This window comes from Aplidium turbinatum, chromosome 15 (genome assembly GCF_918807975.1).
Source record: "Aplidium turbinatum chromosome 15, kaAplTurb1.1, whole genome shotgun sequence".
NCBI classification, from domain to species: Eukaryota; Metazoa; Chordata; class Ascidiacea; order Aplousobranchia; family Polyclinidae; genus Aplidium; species Aplidium turbinatum.
In genome coordinates, this window is record NC_137486.1 from 22,631,238 (window position 1) to 22,651,420 (window position 20,183).

Below are 20,183 nucleotides of genomic sequence, written 5' to 3' on the forward strand. Positions count from 1 at the left end.
TGTAAGTCGTGTTTACTACGATGTGACTGATCTAAAGGGATCCTTCAATAATGGAGTTCTGCAAGCTTGCGATGAAGTTTGTGGGAAAACAAAAGGCAGGATGGATCGAGGAGATACATGGTGGTGGAATGAAGAGGAGAAGAGGTGAGGCGAGGAAAGTGATTGGGGAGAAAAAAGTCGCATACAAGGACTGGTGCAGAAATAGATCAGAAGAAACTAAACCGAAGCAGCCTACAAGGAATTGGAAAATCGCATTCTGAAATTCCGTATTCATATTGGTATCATATTCTTCAGTCTAGTCCCCTTACGTATATCACTTTTTACCTTCAAGTTTTAATTTATCTACCTTGTGGTTCTGGCATCATTGGCCATATTTAGTAAATTTTACTTTAGCCATTCTGAACATCATAATCGCTTAACTCATATAAATGAGCTAGCCTGCGTAAACTTTTTCTTTTTGTAAACTTTTTCTGCTGTTTCGATCACTTTTAACTTCTGAGCAAGACGGACTATATAAAGGCCATTACAACGCACAATGGGATTGTTAAAACTGGGGCCAGATAGTGACGTCATAATGCCATTGTCTTCAATTGAAATTTATCTGCAGATGCTTCCATTTTATATAGTCCATCTATAAATTCTATATAGTCCGTCTTGCTTCTGAGTGAAGGCCGTGACGTTCCTCGCTTTGGCAGTTTCAACACGTGGCAACAATACAAATGGACTTTCTGGCTTCAACTACTGTTTAAGTTCAGCTTGACCAGAACGCTACTCGTGTTCCTAAATAGTTAATCAGGAATAAGCCTAGCATAGTACATACAGCAAAAAGGAAAATTCTTCTCTACTTAGGTTTTATGTTAAACAATCTTTATGCACAAACCGAAAAGTAAACTGAAAGAATAGAAACGCTACCAACCGTTGGGAAGCAATCAATTGAGATTGTGAAGTGTAAAAATGTCTACAACTATTTACTGGTGAAAATTGCTGAATAATATTGAATTAGGTTATGATGTCAAAAATTACTGGCAAACCTGTTTTGTAAAGTCAATAAGACTAAGAGTTGAGTTTGATTGACATGCATGATGAAACTGCAACATATCGAAAGTCCATGTGGTAGAAATGAATTGAGTAAAACGTATTTGTAGTTTTTTAGACTAAATTTGTTTCCGAGTCTTCACCTCGAAATTAGTTCTTCTACTTTATTGATGCATAGAAGAATCTGCAGTAGCAATAAATACTTTTTCGCTGAGTTATAGAACGCATCATCTTCTGGATCCACATTGGTTTGGCTTCGGACTGGCAACAATTTTTTCACTTGATTGTAAATTTTCTGGTTTGATTTTTTAATGACCAAATTAATTAGCAAAGTTCAGTTTCACTTTTGTATATTGAATAATTAAAAGACTTTGCACGGTTTTGAAATCTTGTTTTGAACTGACCTTTGACCTTTTAAACTAAATCTGATTTTCTCTGAATTCATAATATTTCTACTCAGTGTTATATATGGAAATATCTTATATTAAAAAAAAATACTTATCTACAGTAATTGTTTAACATCACAAAATACAATTGAATGACATGCAACCCTGAAAGCAGTGGTTGATTGTTTCATTTCCGATCTGCTTCACTACTCTTATATTTTGTTCGCTGTGTTCCCAGGATCATTTACGACGCTTGGAAGCATCCACGCATCGACATATGGATTGGAATGACTGACATCGACGAAGAGGGAACTTGGAAATGGATCAATGGCGAACTTGTAGCTGATGCTTTGTGGGTACGTGGAGAACCAGACAGTCGAAGTGGAGATGAAGATTGCGTGTCTGTGACCTATGGCAGTGGTCTCCAACCTGTGGGTCGCGACCCCAAGTGGGGTCGCCTTAACTTTTCCTGGGGTCGCCATAACTCACCATATTCGATTTATTACACTTTCAATTTATTATCGAAAAAAAGGCTGATCCTTTTTTGTTCTAGTTCGCAACCTTTGCCTGTGTTTTGGAGTACAGCTTGCTACCTCGTGTCACAAATAAACCATTGTGGTGCAATAATCAAAAGCCGAATAGTTGCGACAAGGAGGCGCAACACTTCACCTTTGTAAGGTAAAAGTTTTGTTTAGTAGAACAGAGCAAAAGCATTCACGATGCTAGCTTTGACTAGCTTTTTATTATTCAAGGTGACTCCAAAACGAGCGAATAGTTATTTATGCAGGTATAGTGTGCAGACATTTCACCGGCTGTTTACGGTTTGCTTTGCAGCTAGTAATGGTAATTTCTAGCTAGTAAGTATAGCTAAATATTATACAAAAATGGCAGCAAAAAATTCCAGAAAAAGATCATATGACGAGGCTTTTTTAAAACTTGGTTTCACTGAATTTAATGGCAAACCAAAGTGTGTAATCTGTCTAAAAGTTCTAGCAGAAGAATCGATGAAAAAAAATAAACTTAAACGTCATTTAGAAAAAAATCATCCAGGCTGCGTGGATAAACCATCTGAGTTTTTTGAACGTAAATTGCAATCTCTTGCATCACAAGCAAGTGTGATGAAAGCATTTACTGCAGTAAATAAAGCTGCTGTTTATTCTTCGTATGTCGCCTCTTATCAGATTGCAAAGCAAAAGAAAGCCCATACAATTGGAGAAAAATTGCTGATGCCAGTAATGAAGAAAGTTGTGAAAATCATGATTGGAGAAAAAGAGAGCAAAAAATTGGATTCAATTTCACTATCAGCTACATCAGTAAAACGTAGGATTGAAGATATGTCCAATGACGTTCTTGATCAAATTGTAATTCAAGTAAATGCTTCTCCATGGTATGCAATTCAATTAGATGAGTCCACCGATGTTGCCGGCCTGCCTCAACTTTCTGTATTTATTCGATATATCAACGGAGAAGAAGTATTAGAAGAGCTTCTGTTTTGCAAATCACTGCAGTTGCATACTAGAGGTGAAGATATATTCAAAAGTCTTGATAAATTCTTTAACGATAATTCTATATCCTGGGGAAAATGTGCTGGAATATGTACCGATGGTGCGGCAGCATGTACTGGCATAAATTCCGGAGTGGTAAAAAGAATTCAGGACAAAGCACCAAAAGCAAAATGGACACATTGTTTTTTGCACAGACAAGCACTCGTCGCCAAAAATTTATCTGAGGAACTGCATGATACTTTGAATTCTGTGACAAAGTGTGTAAATTACATTAAAGCGAGGCCACTCAACCAGCGTTTATTTTCCTGTTTGTGTGATGAGATGGGTGCTGATCACACAGGATTGCTATTGCATACAGAAGTGCGTTGGTTGTCACGTGGTCGAGTACTCAAGCGAGTTTATGAACTGCGAAAAGAAATTGTTATTTTTCTAAACAAACAGGATCATTTGGCCTTGGCTAAACAGTTTGGTCAGGAAAAGTTCATTGCAAACGTGGCTTACTTAGCCGACATATTTGATTTGCTGAACTGTTTGAACCAATCCATGCAAGGTTCTGGCTTTACGATTATTGATCACACTGCTAAAATTACCGCTTTCTACAAAAAACTTATCCTGTGGCAAAGTTATGTGAAGCGAAATGAGTTTGACATGTTTCAAGAACTTCAACAATACATTGTCGACAGAGATGTGTCTATGCAAAATACCATACTTGGACACCTTCAGCAGCTTAGCAAAAAGTTTGAGCACTACTATGGCAACATCCTGACGCCGTCCAAAGAACAAGACTGGATAATAGATCCTTTTTCTGTCATAGACTTGCAGGAACTGCCCCTCCGTGTTGCTGAAGAATTTACAGAAATGACAGCTGATGCGGCAAACCGTATTTCTTTTAACTCGTTTAAAGCAAAACATCCAAAGGTCTCAGCAAATATTTACTTTTGGGTGTCAATGCACTCAACGTACCCGACTATGTCAAATTTTGTTATTCAACTACTTATCCCGTTTTCAACCACATGGTTGTGTGAAGCCGGATTCAGCGCAATGAGTATTTTAAAAACGAAACATCGTAATCGATTGGAAGTAGAGCATGACATGCGGTTAAGCTTATGCAAAGTCAAGCCGCGGTTTCAAAAACTCGTGGACAGTATGCAGGCGCAACCATCGCATTGACAATGCAAATTAAACGTTGAAACAAATTGACAATTTTGTGTTCGTGAAATCAAGTTCATGTGTTAATTGAAACTTCTTAAAACAATCATTTGGAATACTTTTATGTAGCCACATTTCTCTGTAACTATGCATACTTGCTCGTATTATTTAGTTTCAGCATTACTTGAAATATTTTTAGTCGTATCGGAAAACAAAATGGGGTCACATGTATATGCTGATTTCATTTTTATTTAAATTGGGGTCGCTTCTTAAAAAGGTTGGAGACCACTGACCTATGGCAACCTACGCAGCTACGACTCTTCATGCTCCAGGCCCACCGGACGTCTATGTGAAAAAAAATGGAATTAAACAATTACTAGCGAACTTTACTGGATGATAATAGAAATCCTGAGTGGAGTATCATCGATTGTTACGAGAAATATTTGTCGACTTATTGTTACGAAATAATTGTTATCAGCAAATCTAATAACGAATAACAACATTGAATATTTACGTTTCATATTCAATATTGTTATTCGTTATTGATGTTGTTGATAACAATTATTTCGTAACAATGAGTCAACAAATATTTCATGTAACAATCGAAGATATTCCACTAGGAATTTCTCTTGTCATTGAGTAAAGTTTGTTAGTAATTGTTTTATAGTTCTTCTGCTTCGATTAAAAAGTTAATGAAAAAAACAGTGACGTAGAAAGTGAATGTGTCGCAGTAAATTCCCAAATTCTTTGGTGTGCCGTAGTCCAAATAAGTTTGAAAATCACTTCATTAAAACAGACACAGCTCAGCAACAATACGAGATTTAACATTATAATACAAAAATAAAATAAAGCGAACGTTTTTGGATATACATACAGTCCTTTTCAACCTTTTCAGAGAAAAATAATTATACAATGGATAAAACAGAGAAACACAGTATAACATCAAAAATATTGTTCAATCTAATCATTGAAAAACTGCCTATCCTGCTCCCACACAAAATGACTACACAACACAACCGATCAAGTATTTGATGGAGGAAAAGTTCAGAGAAGTATCGAAGCAGAATGCGCAAGATGGACTAAAGCACAAAATGAGATACTTGCACAAAAACAAAATCCAAAGAGTGAAGCACACAGAACTACAAACTTTATTTCTGTGTTATAATGGTAAATGTCATGTTGTTACTGAGCTATGTCTGTTTTAACCTCTCTACCCAAGTTTGCCTTAGAAGGCTGCAGAAATGTGGCTAATTATTATTATTTTCACCAATTTCACAATGCTCTTGTTATTATACCATAGTGACCTTTGTTAAATATATTTTGTTATTTGACAGCCATCAATACTAACATCACATGACGTCATTGTTCCGAAGGCTCGTTTGTCTTCACGCAGCGTCAGAGCCGTTTGTTGGCTCTTGGCGTAATTGATTGTGTTCGAACTTTGCTTGATTATTCTTAGTAGTTTTTACCTGAAGAGTTGATTGTACGTGGACGTCGCTGTAATGACATCTGGACTGGAAGCCAAACCATCTTACCAACTAAAAATGTCGTATTTATATCGTTTCAACGTCTCCAAACGTAGCTGAAACAAAAATACCATCACTTGCCGGCTGAAAAAATTATTGTTTTCAGTAGAACTTGTTTGAAATAAATTTCACACAAAAAATAAAATTAAAAACAAGAATAACTCGAAAGCAAATGATTTTGTGTCTTTTCTGAGAGACTGACTAATTGAAAAAGTGATCAAGTTAGAAGTAAAATTGGTGAAACGCCTGGTCAACCTAATCAAGGAAGAGCCCAAAACGTAGATACTAAACTCATGTTCAGAAAAAGTTTCGATAATTAAACTATTTTCATCTAAAGTGCTATGAAAAGTTTGCTCAATAGTGAGTTTAGTATTTATATATACATACTGTATATACAATATGAGTTTAGTATTTACAGTTTGGGCTCATTACTTTTGATTAGATTGCTTATCTTAGTTGATTAATTTTAATACCAAACTAATTTAATGTAATTTTTGTTTTCTGTAAATGATAAAAATAAATGTCAGGTTAAATCTAACAACGTTACTCGGCTTCTTATGCTTATTTATTTATAGAGAGCACGTTTGTGTTGAAGTGTAGTTTGGAGCAGATAGTTTGTATAGCTCCAAAATAACAAAAGCGTTTCAAGATTCCGAAGCAAACACATCGCTTACTCAACTAATGGTTCAGCTTGTTTTTATGTAGGCTAACAAGTTATCGATCAAGTTAGTATGATATATTTAGTATTAAAGCAGTATATCTTGTATTTACAATTATGAAGTAAAATATGCCTTGTTCGTTCATATTATAGTTTGTCACGCCAGTGTAGGAACCAGATAAGAGCAGTGTTTGTAATGTGTTTTTGGGTCGTTGTCGTCACATGATAGTCTAAGTGGGCGTCACATGTTGCAAATAAATTACTGAGATCCTTCTGTGTTCATAAAGAAAATGGTTTGAGATAGTAGTAAACTAGAAGAGTTTCAAGCCAAATCTTGTAGGCTAACTCTTATAAATTCTACAGAAACCTAGTTTTTGATCGAATCACTTTCACCAAATAACGTGTTTGACGAACAAAAGTGCAGTGTGTTGGGTCACAAAATAAGCAATAAGTAACTTTTTTCTAGATCCGCTACTACTAAAGATTCAATTTCAAACGAGACAAGTGAAATAAAAAAAATTTTTGTTGAAGTAAAACATTTCGAAAGTTGGTTGTTATTGTGATTCTATGAACGAATAATTGACAAATCAAAGCAGAACAGGTTTGCTTTCAAAATAAAAGGAAACCAAAATGATGAACTGAAATATTTCGTTTAGTATCCAATAAAAGTCAAATAGCCTCTGGGCAAGCATAATGCTTAAGATTTGCAATATAGTAAAAGCAGATACAAAATATCCCCACAATTACCACTCCTGCATTGAACCAATCCACTCAACATTACGTCAATGGTTATAAGTGCTAAGAAGCAAAAATGTGTCATGTCGTTTTAACGGATGTGACGTGAACAACAAAATTTCATGTGGCGAATACAAGCAGTTGACCACAATCGACCAAATAGATCATTTTGACACTCTGTTGTCTCCTGGTGCAAGTCATTATTGAAAATCTAACGTTGTTGAACATTTCAAAGATCAAAATGAACAAGTTTCTAAAATGGGTCATTTTAGCTCTTTGCTTATCAATTCAAGAAAGCCACGAAGAGCCTATGACAATTTGCAGAACATTTGATCCTGAAAATGAGCTTCCACCGAGCAGCAAGTGTTCTGAGACCGTGTACGGGCACTCAAACATCCAGCTAGGTGGACAGAATTCTTTTGATGGGTGCAAGAAAGAAGAGATAAAGCAAATCACTGAGCAGATCGTCAAAGGTAAATTGTTGCTTTGTGTTTGTTTGAATAATAGTGATTTGCTGGCTAAGTTTCATTTTTTGTGCCGTTAGTAAAATTATATTGTTATTACTATTGGTTTATTTGTTATAGATAATAGAAATTGTTTATTCTAACCTATAAAGTAGGCCTATGTGATGCACTGGCAAAACATAAAAGAAGTAACAAGCATGTGTTGTTGTTTTCATTTTCCAAATGTTAGCAATTAACTTTACCTTTCAGATAAGTTAGTGGAACAGGAAACAAGACTGGATTCAAAATGTAAAAGTGAAAACAAAAATAATGGAAATGGGTTGATTGGTTGATGATGAGTTTAAAAGATCAAAAGATTTTTATTAAAAAAAAAAACGATTTCTTCAACAAAGTTTTAAAAGAACACTTTTACTAAAACAAAGGTAGAAATAAATGCCACGACAACTAATTCTAAACTTATAAAACTTTGTGGCATTGCAACCATTATCGGGTATGCTGACACTTCGGCGTCGTTTGCAACTCGAGCACTCTGGCAGTGGCACTATGGTTGCAGTTGCAGACATAGATGACTGCTGATGCACACTTTCATTTTGTTATTGTTGATATAAATGTGATGCTTACTAATGTCGTATTGTTATTGTTTCAGAGAAAATATCTTCGCTGCGTAAACAACTCACCAACCAATCAGGTGAACAGAAATTGTTTATTTAACTTGTTTTGAAACGTTGTAAAAAGTTGTGAGAAACGTAACCATCAGTTGACGCATGGTGACTTCTGGTCTACACATTCATCAATTTTGTTTGTTAATGTTTGCACCGTACGCACGTGACTGTTGATGAACACGCTCATTTCGTGAGTGTTATAATTGTGAGTCATATTCACTTCGTGCTATTGTTGTTTCAGATGAAATATCGTCCCTTCATGAACAACTGACAAATAAATCAGGTGAGTAGAAATTGTTTATTTTAATTTAAACTTTGATGAAATTTTGTACCCTTTCATTGTGTTATTGTTAATATAAATGTGATGATTATTAATTTGATGTTATTATTATTTTAGACGAAATATCGTCTCTGAATGAACAACTAACAAATCAATCGGATAAATATAAACTGTTTATTTTAATTTGGTGAAAACCGGAAGGCCAACGATGTAATAAAATTTACAAGTATTAGTATGCGAGTGCTTATGTATGCGAGTGTTTATGTATGCGAGTGCTTATGTATGCAAGTGCTTATGTATGCGAGTGCTTATGTATGCGAGTGCCTATGTATGCGAGTGCTTATGTATGCGAGTGTTTATTTATGCGAGTGCTTAAGTATGCAAGTGCTTATGTATGCGAGTGCTTATGTATGCGAGTGCTTATGTATGCGAGTGCTTATGTATGTGAGTGCTTATGTATGCGAGTGCTTATGTGTGCGAGTGCTTATGTATGCGAGTGCTTATGTATGCGAGTGCTTATGTATGCGAGTGCTTGTATGCGAGTGCTTATAAGTGTGCGAGTGCTTATTTATGCGAGTGCGTATGTATGTGAATGCTTGTATGCGAGTGCTTATGTGTGCGGGTGCTTATTTATGCGAGTGCGTGTGTACGCGGGTGCTTATGTATGCAGGTGCTTATGTGTAGGCTACACTTTCCTTTTGTTTGTGCAAAAAGTGCGACACTTGACGATGTTACAGACTTTGGTGTGACATCAAATTGCGCAACTTTCATTTTGCATGTCAATCATTTTATTTTAGTTTTTGCATAGGCTAACTCACTGCTCGCACATGGGGCAATGCTTTCCACGTTTTATTTTCCAATTCTTAGCAGTTGAACTTATTTTTCAGTTAAGACAGTGGAACTAGAAAGAAAACTGGAGTCACAATTTGCAGGTAAACACAAATAGTCTATATTGTAGGTTATTAGTTACTGAGTTAATTTGTTATTGATTAGTTTAATCTTCAAAATCATCAAACCTTTTATCTACTTTAAAGAAAAGCACTTCTATGGCTTTGGCTTTGCCATAAACATTTTTGAAACGTTTTTCACCCAACAAGCAACAAGAGACCTTTAGGCTTATCCATGCAACGATTATTTAGAATGACTGCTCTTTTTTCAACTTCTTAAATCAATTTTATTCGCGTTTACAAACACGTTTCATTCTTAAGTTAGGCGATAAATACGTCAACGAAGAAAGTTGCTGTGAAGCTACTTAACATTATTCAAAACAAATACAATACACTAACTGACTAACAACATAATAAATTCAAACGTTTTCTGCACGAACTCTTTTGTCCTCATCAAGAAACCTAATGCATGTAAAAGTAGTTAAGTAAAAATAACTGTAAATAATGGCAGTGATAAGTGACTGAACAATAACTGCAATACGCACGGAACCAAGTACACACACAGCTGACCTTTTTATTTTAAAGAAGTAAACTTAGTAACAGATATTAAAATGTTCTTATTAACCAGTCGAATGAACAGGCAAATCGCATTTTGGTCTAGCGTTAGATGAAAACGACTTGAAATTAAAATCAAAGCTGACAACAATGGATATATCTGAATATAATAACATGGGTTTTGCTGTGTAGTTATTTTGTAATAGTTAACCAACGTAAGTGGTTAATGTAATTAAATGATCGTTGCAATGTTGCCATAATTTTTCAACAAAAGTGAAAAAGTTTACATGCAATGTGGCAACCTAAAATGATAAAATGTTTCGATAAGATTTAAGTATGTTGTTTTGACATACACTCTCTTTTTTTTGCTAATACAAATAAAAAATTTGAAAAAGAAAAAAAAAATTCTGCCAATTTCACTCCACCATGCTACTCAGTCGTGATAACTGCTGGCAAACATCTTTCCTGCTTCTTCCAAAAGATAGAGCGACTGAATCAAGTTACCACCACTAATATGTCGAGTCCGCACTAGAAACTTCCAGCTTTCACTTGCCTGTTCCGTTATCGATCGCCGTTAGGTTTGAGTGTCTTGCGAAGACGCCTGTGCGTGAATTGATTAGCTTGGACTTGATGGCGCACACTCATCAAGCACACATAAACTTGACAAAGCCATCAGCTTTATCCAATGGCAAGGCAAGCCAAGACGGTTGGAACTGGTGGCATGCTGCAGCCTTCATCCGCCTCCACAGTCGTTGAGCTTGGCTGGCTTCATCCGCCTGTTCCGCCGTTGGGTACTTTGGACTATGTTATGTCTGGCCTCTACCTTTTGACTAACCTGGCATGGGTGACCCTTCTGGGAGCAGTTAGCTCCCGCCAGTACAGCTCTAGGTACGGAAAATCTCTCACCACGTTAAGGTAGTAATCCGATGAAAGAATATTGATGGTAGATTATTTCAAAAGTACACCTACTGAGGAAAATGAAAAATAAAACATTTTCCTTAGACTATACCACGTCTTCAGTCATGCAAATCAATTTATTTTCCCATTACCCTCAACAATACTCAATTTAATTATTCTGAATAAATAATTTAAAAGCAAACTCATTTTACGAATATCATTACTATTGCAATAATTGAGACAGCAGGGCTGCTACTTATGACGTTGCACGTGCGTTACTGATCGAAAGTGTTGAGCTACAAAAGTATTTCCAAACAAACACACCTGTGTTTGCAATAAAACAATCACCTCACTTTGCAAACTACAATATAAAGTTTATGACAGAGCGTGGCCTCCGTTGGTTTTAATATGTCAGTAGAAATCTAAGTAGAAATCTAATCTAGACGAAAGATGGGTGGTTAAATGTTTTTTTCGCCAATAAAACAAGAAAAAGCTGTGAACGATCAAATTATTTTACTTAACAAGTTGTGACTAAATACCAAACATTACACAATATTCTTATCGTAGCAATCCAATTTGCAACCTTAGCTGACGGATGGATTGGATTGCCCAATAGATTTCAATACAAAATATTTGATTCTCGTACAAATTATAGAGCAAGCAGATTGCTTTGCAATGGAACTGGCGCTGATTTGGCTGTTTTCGGCGTCCGAAATATCACGAATAGAAGGTGAGGCTATAAGTAGTGCTTACATTAATTAAACAAGAATTTCCATATTCGAAATAAACAAACAAACCGAGAACATTCACAAAAAAAAGCATACAGTTGTACGGAAACAGCAGCGGCGCAAAAGTAGCCAGAAGACAATTCAGCACAAACACTAGCAGATACAATGGACTGCGGTCAGCTCAGCAAGTCTGACAGATTCTTCTCTTTGAAGATGGAGAGCAGTTATTAGATCGCAAAGAACAAAAAGTCAACAAGATGCCACCTGGAGCTGCCATTGTAGTGCTTAAAAAATTTCGATTTTTACAAAGCGTCAGAGGACACGCTGAAAGTAGAGAATTGCAAGATTTATAATAACGTTGATCAAAGGCACGACATGATTTTGGCAAGAAAGCTTCAAAAGCACTAACACTTGCTGCAGCTTGACATTGATGTGCACTGGCATAACGTACTTTTTCTGGATTTTGTGAAAGTTTAAAGATTGTTGAAAAATGAGAAGAACCGGAAGAAGTGAAGTGAGGAGGAACATGCATGTTTTATTGCCTATTAGTAATAGATATGAATTATGTCTTTTCATAGTTTGACACTCTATAATATTGTGCTTCCTACTACACTCTAATTTGTGTAAGGTTTTGCTTCTTTTGTTTGTATATTTTGCTTTATATTTATTGTTGCCTTTTAAAAGGACACCGGCCACATGGCCACATTTTTTTGGCTGTTTGTTACACTGTCAAAGGATTTTGAACATCGTGTAAAAGCAGCACATTGTGCCTATAGAAGACTTTAACCATCGTGTTTTCAACAACCATGCTATATTGCAACAATCATTATATCAACAACCATTATATCTTTCCGCACAAAATTCTGGTCCTCCAGGCAGTCGTTCTATCTACCCTTCTCTATGCTTGTGAAACCTGGACATTATAGCCTACCGCGTTACATCAAACGCTTTGAAAATTTCCAGCAGAGGAAACTGGGTCAAATGCTAGGCACTCGTTGGGAAGAATGTCTCACCAAAGATGCAATCCTTGATCGCGCTAAGTTACCCAGTTCAGAAGCCACCATATTACAACACTGCCATCGCTGGACAAGACATGTCATGAAAAGGGACAACGAGGCTTCCACGAATAATGCTTTATGGTAAACTAGAGACAGGAAAAAGCCCACCCCAGAATACCAAAAATGAGATACAAAGATCAGTTGAAAGTCTCCCTCAACCACGCTAACATTGATCTGGGATAATGGGAAAAACTTACTAGTGACAGATCACTCTGGAGAAAAAGATCTAGAGAAGGCATTTTCGACAAAAAAGGATACAAAAAGCCCAAGAAAAACGAAACACTAGAAAAGCTAAAACTACCACGTCCTTCCTTTATACAATCCATACCCTCCATACAATGTGACTTTTGCCCACGTCTTTTCCATCATAGAGTGGCCTCCAAAGCCATATATAACATCACCATCCACAGCCAAATTCGATTTGATGACGAAACCAATGCTTGGACACGAGCTGGAGCCAACGACTGTCAGTGGCGTATAACTATGGTTTGTGCCGCCCGCGGCGGACCATGATTTTGCACCCCTGAACGGGTGAAGTAGGAGCCAGAAAATAGAATTCGAGCTAAATCCGTTTCAAAAAAGATTTGTACTATGCTTTTTCATTTAATTCTGCCGCCACAAGCTTCTGACCGGAGGGGGGAGACTGCTTACTGGGGAAGGGCACCCTCCCACTAGCTACGCCGATGGTTATCGTGAATATAATATGTTCAATGTTCATACAATAACTTTGAAACGTCCTTCAAGAAAGATCTGACAAATTTCAACCGAAACAAACACCTGCTTCTGTTAAGGTATCGCGAGATTTATATTTGACCATGTGGCCGGTGTCCTTTTAAAAGGCAAACAAAAAAAATACATCAAAAATGTAAAATTCATCAAATTTTTTTTAACTAATTAAAAAGTTATGACAATACAACTTTGTGGCTGAAATATTTTCTAAAAAGAGCAATGGGGACTTATGGCGGCTTTTAATGGGTTAATGAACATTTATTCTATTTATTAATAGATTATTAATTATTCCTTAAATTTGTTTGCTGTGCAACAAAAAGATTTAACTTGTCTTAGTACCCGTATATCATTGTTATCTGATAAAGAAGAGTTGATATGTACAGTACACCCAAATACTTAATGTTGTCAACAAAGAGAATTGATTCCTGACCAATACACATTTTGAGCGTGGCAGATAGGTCGAAAGTTTTAGGTTTGAACAACATCTCAAATGACTTTCTGCAATTAAAAGTAATGTTTTGTTGTTTAGCAAATTCCTTTCAGATTTCAACCTATTTACGTAAACCAACCAGACTAAGGCAAAGGTCATCAGCAAACATAATATGATTCAAACATCCATTCCCTATCTTATAGCAACTTGGTTTTCAAGTGTTTATTTTTATTTTTAAAATAATTGACATATACTGTAGAGTAAAAAGATATGGACTTAAAACCCTTCCCTGTCTTAAACCGTTTGTAAGATGAAAGGTTTGAAAGAAATGAGTCCCCCGTTTCACATACATGGTTGATGACTGTACCAGTGCTGTTACAACGTTACTAACAAATCAGTTTGCCCAATAAAAATATAAAAAGTTTGTATCTAAACCGACTAAAGCAGAGTTTCTTAACTTTTTCTTGCCCGTACCCTATGAGATTTTGTGAAATTTTGTTGCCTCTCTTGCCTACTAACTTTGATACAGTATGTAATGACATACAGTAGTATAGACCAGACTTGGACAATTAGAATTCTTTAGCTTTTTGAAATTAGACTAGAATTATAATTACAGCTATTTTAGTTTTTACAAATTAGACTTGACTTAAAATTAGAGCTAGGTAAGTTTTCGCAAACTAGAGTAGAATTTAAACTAGATTAGAATTAGTTTAAAGCAGTTGGCACATGTCTTTTTCTATTTGGATAAAAACGCTAATGTGGCAACTCTAGATCGAAGTGTCATTCCTTTATCACTGCACCAAAACCATTTACGTCATATTAGACATTCTACTTAAGCGATGGAAGGACACTTTGATCTTGATCGTTTTATTGCATTTTCCTTGCATGAGGTTTCCTTTCATTTGCTGAAAAACACTGTTGAAAAAACTATAATTTGAGCAAAACTGGAGATTAGATTAGAATTAGAATTAGAGTAAACAAGTTTTTACCAAATTAGAATAGAATTCGAATTATTAACATTTTGCTCTAAATTCATCGAATTAGGCAACTAGAATTACCTAGTTGTCCATGTCTGCTACAAACCAAGTCATCCACTTGCAACAAACTTAATTGTAACGCCATAGTAACTTTTTGATGCAAAGCTTATAACAGTTGTAAAAAAATAAATACATAGCCACAAAGGGATATTATTTAAAAAAAAATTAAAATGTAGCCTACTGATGTATGTAATACAAACCTATTCGAAGACTTTTTAAGTCATACAAATTGTTTGTTCCCTTGCACTTTAATATCATACTTCGAGTAATTTTGTAGATTTGTTTCCACTTTGGTGGCATAGCTAGTAACATGTGGGCATTACTTGGTTTAAAAGTAGCGTGTTATCAAGTTCCAAGTGAACAAACATTTTGTGCTGTAGTGCAGTGGTTTTCAATCCTTTCTGCACTGCGACTCCTTAAGAACAATCAACGTAGCCTCGCAAACCTCCATAAAACTATTTAATATTTAATGCAAAATTAGGGCAGTGTTGGCACGTTAATGCTTGTTTTCCAAATGTCCGTCGTCAACAACGCATTCTCTGGCAAAGTGTCCGCGTCCACTGCATCAATAGCAAACTCTAGAACGGTCGTGGCTTGTATTTTTATTATCCAATCCGTCTGGTGATTGTGCAGCCCACGAGAGTTCAAACAATTTTAGCAAAAGGATTCGTACACGTTCAATAGACCGAACTGGGCTTTAATGTTATTCATACTTTACTTCACGGACTGTCTGTCCATATCGGTATTTATTAAAATCAAAATAAAATTAAAAATTAGTTAGAATTAAACGTTACTATAGGTCAGTAATCGAGGAACATATCATCACAATTCCATCATCATCACGTGCCGTCTCCGATCCGACGGTTGGGTATCATCTTCTTCCACAAGTCACGTTCTTCCGCTACTCTTTTTGTTCCTCCGATCCATGACAAATCAGCCCACTGTATTACGTCACTTCCCCATGTTCGTCGCCTCCTTCCCCTGCTCTTCTTTCCTTCCACCATACCTTCAATAACCAATTGATGTAGCTGTCCTGCCGATCCTCCCAAAATATGTCCCGCGAATTTCATCTTTTCCTGTGCTAAGTTGTTCGCCCATCTATCTTGCACTCCAATTCTTTTCCTAATTGCTTCGTTTGTAATGTGTTTCATCACAATTACAATTATCACAATTACACAATTAAAATTGAATACTTAATCTAGAACAAGAATGCAGCCTACCGTCCATGCTACGCATATTGATTGCGACAATCATCATCCAGATTGGTTTTGTGCTCACTAGTAGTGTGGCCGATTCTTTCCTTGCAGCGGTTGTTTTTACTTCGATTCTCTATCTCGTTCTGTCCATCGCATCTTCTTCTTTCAATTAGACTTTATCTGTTGCATGTTTTTTTTTTGGACATCTCAGTTTCCTTTTCCCGTCTACTTTTAAAGTCAATACCTTTCAAAAAAAACTTCCTCCCTCCCTCTTCAGTACATGACCATACCATCTTACTCTTTTTGCCCCTGCAAGTTGTTCAATATTCTTATTCATAGCTAACATATCCATCAGTTCTTCAGTCTTTTTCTCTCTCCTGGTTTTTACCCCACACATTGCTCTCACCATTGCTCTCTCCCTTCTTCTCAGGATTGCCAATTTGCTCACTTTGAGCATCAATATCTCACTGCCGTACAATATGCAGGCCGTTCACAAATCCGATACACTTTCTCTTTTAAATTATTGGGGGTACGTGTCACCCTGTGCCTCTTAGACACTACGTCACTGCATCTTACTTTGGTGCTTTGAAAGCTACCTACAAGGGTCCATCCATTCCTAGTTAAGAATCTTTTTTAAGCTAAAGTAACAAATTTTTCGCTTCAATACCAAAATTGACCAAGGCATCTTTACTAGTCATAATGAATTGTGATTTATCTGCGATATTTTTCGTCACACGTTAGCCTAAGTAGCCTTCAGTCTGAGGCTCGTACACTCTGCTTTGGTACTTTGTACCTCCAGTAGATGCACGTACTCCTGGAGAATCTCTTTTGAGCTAAAGGCACTTAAAGAGATTTTTCGATACATGGATTAATTGGAAAAATTCAGTTTCACTTTTGCATATTGGATGATTAAAAGACGTTACTTCTTGGTATTGAAATCTTGGTTTGAACTGACCTTTGACCCTTTGAACTTTATCTGATATTCAATGAGCTCATAATATTTTTGCTCATTGTTTGATTGCTGCAATAAGATAAGATTTCGAAGCCATAAAAGTATTAAAAAAATTGTTGATTTGATGTTTTAAAATCCCAAAATACAGTTCAATAACATGAACCTCTAAGAGCAGTAGTCGATTATTTTATTTCCGATCTGCCAAGAGGCTCTTATACTATAGGCCTACCAAATTTTCATCGCCTGAAAAGAGGACATGTTTTGCCAGCAAGTAGAACTTTACGCTTGAAGAATCATTTACATTATTTTAGATCAGGGGTTCTTAACCAGGGGTGCACGCACCACTAAGGGGTGCGAGACCTGTGCTTAGGCGGTGGGGGGATGCTGAGTTATCAAGGTTAGTTGTAATACGACGTAAGAAGCAAAGTTGTTTTTATCATGTTTCAAGAAAAATTTTAAACTGTAGGCGACTATTAAGCTACTTTTCAGCCAATCCTAGGAGGGGGTACTACGAGAACTGGTTGTTAATTTCAAGGTGGTGTGGACAAGGCAAAAGGTAAAGAACCACTGTTTTAGATCCTTACAGAATAGGCCTACGCAGCAAAAGTTTCCAAAAGAAAACAGATTGACTGAACATTTAACTTATTTTTTTTTCATTATTAGTGCTTCTTTAAGATTGTAGCCTATATATATTATTAATGATTGTATATTATTAAGAGTCAGCAAAAACTGAAAAAAATACCTAATTTTTAGACAGTTTCAGTCAGTCAGCCATGATCGCAAAAATCTGCAAAATATGACAAATCAGGCACGATCTCTTGGTAGCCAAGCCTTAACTTTTTCCAACAAGGAATGGACAGCCTTAACGAAATTGTTAAATTACTTGCAAGAAATATAATTAAAACGGTAGGCTGCACATAACCGTTAAGATGCAAAAAATGGCTAGAACTAAAAATCTGTTCCTTTTCTTGCAAAGCTGTAGACCTATCCATGCCACGATTTCTTTTGCTGGAGGTTAGGTGTTATACACATCGCACTTATAGACATTCGTTTCGATTTGTTTCAAGTAGCCTAACAAAGGAACGAAACTGAGTTGGTAATCAACAATGTCTACAAGCATTGTAAGCTTATCAATATAAAACGTATGTAGGTAAATGAATAATTGTTTGTGAAAGTGTGAGCATGGCTTTTAAAATGTCGTTTAATATCTTACAGTGCACCAGGTAATGAACGTTCAACAACAGTTCCACAAAATGCGTTAGTTTCTTGTAGAATTTAAAAATCAGCATGTTACATTGATACTTGGTAGCCTATGTAAAATGTTTAGAAAACAAATAACCTACAAGCCGTCGCTGAAACATCATCAAGCAATATAATCCCGTTGAAAATATAAGCAAGAAAACCTAAACTGTAAAAAAAGAGGACATTTGAGCATTTTTTAGTGTCCTCGGAGGACAGTTCATTTTTCTTGAAAAAAGAGGACAAATCCTTTTAAAAGAGGGCGTATGGTAGTCCTATTATACAATGTTCAATGTGTTTACAGCATCATCAAGAACGCTTTGAACCTCTCATTCCACGCATGGATTGGAATGAATGACATCGACGTAGAGGGAACGTGGAGATGGATCAATGGTGATCTTGTAACTGATGCTGATGCTTTGTGGTACAGAGGAGGACCAAGCAATCAAACTGATAACGACTGCAGTCACATGAGCCATATCAACCTACGCAGCTACGACACTCCATGCTTATCACACCGTCTACCTGTATGTGAAAAACAATGGAATTAAACAATTACCAGCGAACTTTACTCAACGAGAATAGAAATCCTGAGTGGAATATCATCGATTGTTACGTGAAACATTTGTCGACTCGTTGCTACGAAGTAATTAGGCTATCAACAAATCTAATAACGAATAATAACGTTGAATATTGCTCTTCTATGTTTTACTCAGTGGTGGGCACTAGTTACTTTCAAAGTAATTGAGTTACAGTTACTTCGCTCAATAAGTAACTAGTTTCAGTTACAGTTACCACTTTTTTAAAAGTAACTAGTTACAGTTAGGCCTACTTTTTCTTTTAAATGGATGTATAGGCCACTGACCTACAACTACTCTTCTTTGCATGAAGTACAAGTTGAAAAATACATGATAAAGGGCAAGATGATACTTTGTTTGTAGCTGTTGCCTAACTACAAAACAGCGACCACTCTGCTAGATGTCCACATACTATAATGCTTCTAAAAATCCATAATCTAAGCCCAAAACGTTCGCATACCGAGTATAAAAAATTGAAAAACGACATGCAGAGGACACTCCATACATAAGCAGTAGTAGCCAGTAGGGCGTGTCAATATTTTTATAGGGGTATTTAAAATGAGCGAAGAGGCATAGCATCAATTTCCTTTCAGAAACATCAGCATTTCAAAATGTTGATGGCTAAGTCCAACTCGCATTGGATTCAAAATGTCCTTTCCAAGGGAGAACAGTCTTTCAACAGCAGCACTGTAGGGAATAGGGGTATTATATTGCAAGAACAAACGCCTCATGGCGTCATTGGGGAATGCATCAGACGTAACCGTATTTGTTGGGTTACGTTCGAGAAATTCATTTAAAATTTTTGCTTCCTTTTTGTGTTTTCAAATAACGGAGCAAAAAAGTCATCTGTTTCATGCCTGTCGACATCAGTGTCACGGTTGCTTGCTGCATCGTCGATGTTGAGATTGCTGTGGTTCTGTAATGGGTTAGCCATTTTGAGATGAAGAGCCGTCTTAATTTCTTCACCCTTGTCATTTGTCAAACCAAAAAAGTCTGAATTATGGGTGAAACGTAGCAGCTAGCTGGCAGTCACTTCTTCAGCTTAGGTCCAAGAAATTCAACCTAATCTTTCAGGTATGGCCACTGATTTCCTGATCTAGAACAAGGAGGGTCAGACTGATATCCACTAACAACGTCATATTCAATTTTACTCAGTAATGCTGATGATCCTCTTCCTGCTCCAACACAAGCATACTGGATACCATTACCAGTGGGGTTTGTTTCAGTCTCAGATACTTTAGATAGAAACTTATCCATTTCGACTTTTGAGTTTTCGACTACTGAGTACTGTCTATCTCGTCTACCTGTGTTCAAAACTATATAACCACAATCTACAAAAAAGAATCGCTTTACAAAAAGGAAAACGTGAAATTCTAAAAACAGACAGCTTAGTAGGGGAACAAAGGAAGGATTATGGCGTCACAGACATCAATCCGTATAAAGCACTGCGAAATCCTACCTCGCAGATTACGCGGCCTCTTTGCTGGGTTGCCGCAA

At 36.4% G+C, this 20,183-nt stretch overlaps 1 protein-coding gene across 4 annotated transcripts in view; it reads left to right on the top strand.

Annotated features, from left to right (window-relative positions):
• Positions 1-1,658: 1,658 nt before the first annotated feature.
• LOC145784441 (C-type lectin domain family 4 member F-like) overlaps positions 1,659-20,183 on the top strand; it is a 54,897-nt gene continuing 36,372 nt past the window's right edge. Inside the window, exons 1-6 of one of the 4 annotated variants that reach the window (XM_082596254.1) lie at positions 7,187-7,467; positions 8,105-8,146; positions 8,362-8,403; positions 9,288-9,332; positions 11,307-11,469; positions 18,413-19,037. In XM_082596254.1, coding sequence (XP_082452380.1) covers positions 7,236-7,467; positions 8,105-8,146; positions 8,362-8,403; positions 9,288-9,332; positions 11,307-11,469; positions 18,413-18,659 — 771 coding nt within the window. In that variant the 5' untranslated portion in view covers positions 7,187-7,235 and the 3' untranslated portion in view covers positions 18,660-19,037. Of the gene's footprint in view, positions 1,778-6,790; positions 7,048-7,186; positions 7,468-8,104; positions 8,147-8,361; positions 8,404-9,287; positions 9,333-11,306; positions 11,470-18,412; positions 19,038-20,183 lie in introns of those variants that run through there. The other 3 variants (XM_082596256.1, XM_082596255.1, XM_082596253.1) reach the window with 3 other exon arrangements.